At 42.3% G+C, this 6,380-nt stretch overlaps 1 protein-coding gene across 1 annotated transcript in view; it reads left to right on the forward strand.

Annotated features, from left to right (window-relative positions):
• The window catches only part of PCP4 (Purkinje cell protein 4), a 71,572-nt gene extending 66,229 nt beyond the window's left edge, over positions 1–5,343 (forward strand). Inside the window, exon 3 of the mRNA XM_032788799.2 lies at positions 5,000–5,343. Coding sequence (XP_032644690.1) covers positions 5,000–5,127 — 128 coding nt within the window. The 3' untranslated portion in view covers positions 5,128–5,343. The remainder of the gene's footprint in view (positions 1–4,999) is intronic.
• The last annotated feature ends 1,037 nt before the right edge of the window (positions 5,344–6,380 follow it).

Below are 6,380 nucleotides of genomic sequence, written 5' to 3' on the forward strand. Positions count from 1 at the left end.
AAATCTAATGTTTTTCCATATTCCTGTGCTGTCATCATTCATTTTGGTACAGACTTGAGAAGTAAAGAAAGAAGTTAGCCAAAGGAATTTGTGAGTAATTACACTTGCACCACATTTCTCAGGAGTTAGCTGGGAAGCCTCAGTGTATACAAGGATTGTTTGCCTCTTTACAGGAAGAGTCTGACAAAGTTTCATTATCCACCTAGTATTGGTTATTGATTATAACTTTCTGCAGCACAAAAGGTGGGCAACATTCTAGTTCTGGAAATGGAATAGATAGTTCTGTAATACTCACTTACAGAATTAGAGATTTATTGAACTCTGCAAGTTCCAGTACCAACTCCAGCACACACAGGCAGGAAGACTGAACTTGCTAATCACCCCAGATCACAACAACAACATAATATACAAGACAACAGCTTAATGCTAAGATAAGGCTATAGCACCATCTACTGATGGAGGTGCTGTCTAAAGTGCCCAGTACAGCTCATATAGTATTGCAGCTGGCAGATATTTCACTATGTGAAGTCATTTGGAGGGATGTTATAAATGGGAGACTCAGCTTAACTTGCCCATATAGAATAAAAAAAGTGAGGATGACGGATAATCTTTGGACAGAGGAGGGGAAACTTGTAGTTTGTGTATCGGTACCAGCATTTGAGCATGTCAGTAGTGGACAAGTCTTAATAACCTGGAAGTCTGTGGTTTGTGAATGTTATGTTGCATTTAAGATTGGACATAATGCTCCATGGGAAGTCTAATGTTGCTGACAGCCATAGAACACCCTTAGAATGTGTCTTCACGGGGAAAATGGTGTGATCTGAACCCAAGTTAGCCAACTTACAGTAAAATCCTACAAAAGACAATGCAGTGTGTAGTTTTCACAGAAGTTGTCAGTCATGTTAAAGATTTTACCTCGAGTTAGTTCAACTGAGTTAGCGAGCTCAAGTTAAGAACACACCCTTCCCCCCCACCCCTTGTGAAAACAAGACCACCTGTGTCCATCTGACTCATTCTACATAGGGACATACCAAATCCAGTGTCTGACAGTGGTCAACTGATGCTTCAGAGGGAGCTTCTAGAAATCCCACAATGGATAATTATGGAATAACCTGCCTACTGGGGAAATTTCTTCTTAACCTTCTTCAGTTAGTGGTTGGTTAATTCCCAGAATTCTGAGGGTTTATAACGATTTTAAAACAAAACATATATGTTATCATAGACACATCATGTCAGAGCACTATGTGACGCCACTGTTCTTGTAAGTAACAGATTAGGTACCTGACTTCAGGTGGCTCCCAAGTAGACATAGGTACCTAACTGACCCCAGATACAGGTGCCTAACTTCCCTAGATAGGCAGAGCTTAGGACACAGCCTCCTTGTCAGACCCTGCTCTTGGCTAGCTCAGGCAGGCTTTTGTGGATCCCGTTTTCAAGTGCTTATCTCTGCACATGCATTGTATAGGGATCCTAGGCATGTAACCCAGGCTTTGTAGGTGCCACTAAAGGGCTAGGAGCCTAAAAGTTAGGGTGAACATTGCAACACTTAATTTCCTTTGTTCAGAGGCACCAAGTCCCTGAGCACACTGGAGGTTGCGCACCCACAGAAAAAAATAGTGAGTGTTCAGCACCTACCAGACACAGCTGTTTGGAGGCTCAGGAAGGACTGGAGAGGGCAGAGAGCGGCAGGCAGGTGGGGGCCTCGTGGGAGGGGTTGGGGCTGGGGCAGGAAGAGGCAGAGTGAGGGTGGAGCCTTGAGGTGGAGCATCTCTGGGGAAAAATAAAAGTCAGTGCCTATGCTTTGTGGATCTGGACCCTGGCACTGAAACTCATATTTCTGTAATGGGGAGCAAGTATGGCTTAGGGTATGTCTACATTATGATAAAAAAACCTGTGGGGTGACTGTGGGTGGCCCAGTTCAGTTGATTCAAGTCAGGCTGTGGGTCTAGCAGTGCAGATGTTTGGGCTTGGGCTGGAGTCTGGGCTCTGAGACTCTGTGAGGAGGGAGGATCTCAGAGCCCGGGCTCCAGCCCAAGCCCAAACATCTACACTGCATCTTTATAATCCCACAGCCCAAGCTTGAGCCAGCTGACCTGGGCTCTGAGACTCAGCACCATGCGTTTTTTTAATCACCAGGCAGGCATACCTTTAGAGGTTATGAGAGCTGGGCTCTGTTCCTGGTTCTCCTACTGACACATTGTGTGAGTCTGTGCAAATACCTGCCTCAATTTCCTCATGTATAACATGGAAATTATGTTTCTGTATCTCATAGGATCAATGAATGAATGTTTGTAAAGAGCTTTGAGTTTCTTGGATGGAAGGGTTTTAGAAGTGCAAAGTAATACTAGTGGGATTAAGTTTTCCACCAAGTAACCTTAATTTAATTAACCTTTTGATTGCAGTATGGAACCAAAATTATTGTATGATCTCAAACAGGTCATCGTGATGTTGGAGCAGCCAGACTTAAGCAATGCTGTGAGCAGGTGCTCCAAGTCATAAAACCACTCACTGAAGTTTGGCTTACCTGCCCCACTCATGATGGAAAGTTGGGTGGGCTAAACCTGAGTAGTGCTGTGACCCTGCATACCAGGTTACAATACATAGAGTAGGACACCAGTTCTAGCCCTACAGGAGAAAAGGAGCTGCTACTGCAGGGTGAATCATGGACACGTACAAAAGTCATGAGCAAATGGAAAAACACTATCTATGACTTTTTTTCACACCATGACAAGCTTACAGCCTTAAAAATGATATAAAATGTCTAGCCTTCAGGGAATCTCTAAATTGCATGGCCCCGTGCACTTGCACCCTCTACTCCTCTGCCAGTGTTCGCAGGCCACATCCTACCTCCCAGTCCCTCATGCTGCCTCCCCACAGCCTGTGTTTAACACAGCCTCTCCTTTGGTTCCCAGGTTTCTCTTTAGGTCCTCTCAGCTCCTTCTTTCCCTGTCAGAACACCAACCCCGCGGGACTGCCTCTCAATTCCTTGCCCCATTTCCAGGACCACCTCAAGGATTAATTCCATCCCTGTGGGCTTTTCCAATCTGCCTTTCCCAGACTCTTTCCAGAGTCAGGGAACTACCTACGTCCTCTCTCCTGGACCTTCTCTGTAGCTTTCACTTGCTTCCTTTACAAAGAAGACCCAGGTTCTCCCCAGCTGGGTCTGATAACAAATCACGCCCATTATAATCTCCAGATGCAGCAAAGTGGACTGAGCTCTGACTCCTATTAATTCTTTGTTCACCTGTGTGGGGTAGAGGCCCCATCACAGACGGGGTAACAAGAAAAGATAGATAAAGAGCTCTTGAAATGTAAATAATTTATTTCAGAATTTGTTTTATAAATCTGTTATAATTTTCTTAATAAAAAAGAAAAACAAAATAATGTCAACACGTTTGTTTATTAATAACAAGCATTATTTATAGAAGACCTTATTGTGCCATCCTTACTCATGAGGAAGATTATCTTGCTTTGAGTAGTTCCACTGAAATCAGTACGATTGTTTGGGATTAAGGTTCTGCTCAGTGTAAGAATCACTGAGTTGGAGTCCATAGTGTCTAAACTGTGGTAGGCACTTCAGTAAACAGTTGAAAAGACATGAAGTATTTCCACCCCAGGTATTCAAAAATTATGAATTAGGTACCCCCTAACGATAAGATTTTTAATACAGTCATGAGATTTCAAGAATAGTATATTTGGCATGCTTTTTATTTGCTCTAGGACAGGGATTGGCAACCTTTGGCATGCGGCTCACCAGGGTAAGCCCCCTGGCAGGCTGGGCCAGTTTGTTTACCTGCCGTGTTCGCAGGTTCAGCCAATCGTGGCTCCCACTGGCCACGGTTCTCTGCTTCAGGCCAATGGGAGCAGTGGGAAGCGGCGGCCAGCACATCCCTCGGCCTGCACCGCTTCCTGTAGCGCGGAGAACTGTGGCCAGCGGGAGCTGCGATCGACCAAACCTGCGGACGTAGCAGGTAAACAAACCGGCCCAACCCGCCAGCGTGCTTACCTTGGCGAGCCATGTGCCAAAGGTTGCCGATCCCTGCTCTAGGACATTTGCATCTTTAGGATTCATATTTTAAGCTTATCTCTGCTAATGTGAGAGCTAGCTACTTCCTTATTCTTTTTCAATTAAAGCTGAATTTCTGGTGTAGTCCCATGACTCCAGGATGTAGGGCTTTAAGAAACACCTCAAATATTGTAAAACTCATGATAAAATTACAAAATATAGAAACACCAGAAATGGTCTCTGCCCTGAATATACTGTAGATTACAATTTGAGGCAAGACAAGGCAAGTTGTTCTGAATGAGTGGACCCCTGGATATGGACAGAGCCCTACTAACGCCATTGGGGCTCCATGCAGGCATAGACATTTGTTGGCATGCAGTTCATTGTAAGACTGGGTGCTAAGTTTGGCCATAACATTTTATAAGTAGAGCACAGTGAAAATTTTTGGATGAAGCTTTTTTTTTTGGTCACCTCCCAAGAATGCAGGTTGAAACTCTGTGCACGTTCATGTTGAATTCGCCATATTGTTTCAGTCAGAACTCCCAAATCCAGTGAAACAAAAATTCCAAAGAAGTCAAAATGTTTCCTTTTGACATTTTCAAAAGAAAACATTTTGACTTTTCAACTCACAATGACTTTTCATTTCAAATTTTATGCCAGTTTTATTACAAATACTTTTAAAGGTTAAAATAACCTTGAAAACAAAACAAAACTTTTTTGGTTCAGACATCAAATAAATAGATCTTATTTATAATGAGAACTCTGCTATAATTAGAGCACCAATTAGAGCATTGGAATTTCTGTGACCAGAATGTTAGTTCAGCTGCTGGGACTCAGCACTCTGTCACAGTTGCCTTCTGGTTCTTGAATAGCCTTTATGGCTTCATAGACAGACTATGTGAGAGAAACGGGGGAGCAACTTCCATCTCATGGTGCAGTTGGTTATAATATTCTCAAATTAATATTAATTTGTTTTTCATTTTCTCGAGACAGATGGACAGAAGAAAGTTCAAGAGGACTTTGACATAGACATGGACGCACCAGAGACAGAACGGGCTGCAGTGGCGATACAGTCTCAGTTCAGAAAATTCCAGAAGAAAAAGGCAGGATCCCAGTCTTAGTAGCTACCTTGTAGTTTAAAGTGGTAGTTCTGAGGTGATCTGTCAGGAAATTATTAAATAAAACTAAGATGCATGTACAGAATATTTAAAACCCTATTGGCAGGTATATAACAATGAGCTTGTGAGTGGCTTCATCCTTGTGATTATCTCCAATCCCTTTTCTTCTGTAACTCACCATTTTACTTGATGTAGTAATAAAAAGTTAGGATGAAGTAATTAAAATGTCTTCTTTTATTTGTCTTTATATTAATCCAGCAAGCACAGTGTTGCAAAAAAATCCAGTTCAGATACCTATTTTCCTCTTCACTTACAGCTTGGAGACATAATGTAGCACTGTATATTAAGAGATTTTTGCTGAGGGAAGATATAACATGTCTGAGCCCTGCTTACCTCATTTAGAGAATTCCAGCTGCCAGTCAAATGTGACAATAAAATGATTTTTCCTGTAATGAGGTGAAAGTAAAAATCACAGACAGGAGGTGGTATGGAGGAGGCAGATGAGCCATTCTTTTTCGTCTCACAATTCGGACAATAAAATGGTTCAGGTGAGGAAATCACCACCCACAGTGGGTCCCAAGATCAAAAACAGAGAACATAATACATCCCCATTTGGATCCTACCGGTCAGAATTACACAGCTTATGCCAGAAGTCAACAGTTCTAGAAATAACCCTCCCCCTCCACCTCCCACCAACATACACATTCAGAGATTTGATGTAGAGGGAGATTTTCCCCTCTAAACTCTTTCTTTCCTGATTATAACTGTTCATTACCTATCCAAACAATGAATGTATTTTTCCTGACCCTCTATATTTTCCCATGGTTTGCTAAGTAAAGCACAACATATGCTTTGCCTCCTGCTACAGTTTTCTCTTTCTCTAGGTACTTTATGTGATCATCCTTCCACCTCCCTGCCACCCAGTCGCTGAAGTATGTTAGCTTTTCATTAATACATTTAGCTCATAGCACCCTTGTAAGGTAGGGAAGCACTACTTTTCTGACAAAGTAAGTAAGAGCCAGGAATAAATTAAGATTTTTTGAATCCTAGTTCAGTGCCTCAACCACAAGATCATATTTTGTCTCTAGCTTTGATGCCTTTCTGTTACTTACCTCCTTTAGAAATTTCACAAAACACTTGCCAATATGAGCCTAGTAATCTCAGGCTGTGGAACGTAGAGAATGCAGATTTCCCATTTTTCTTTCAAAAGAAAGAAAGATACCACATCATATAATAAGAGCCTCAGGATGATAATT

This window comes from Chelonoidis abingdonii, chromosome 1 (genome assembly GCF_003597395.2).
Source record: "Chelonoidis abingdonii isolate Lonesome George chromosome 1, CheloAbing_2.0, whole genome shotgun sequence".
In the NCBI taxonomy this organism is placed as follows: Eukaryota; Metazoa; Chordata; order Testudines; family Testudinidae; genus Chelonoidis; species Chelonoidis abingdonii.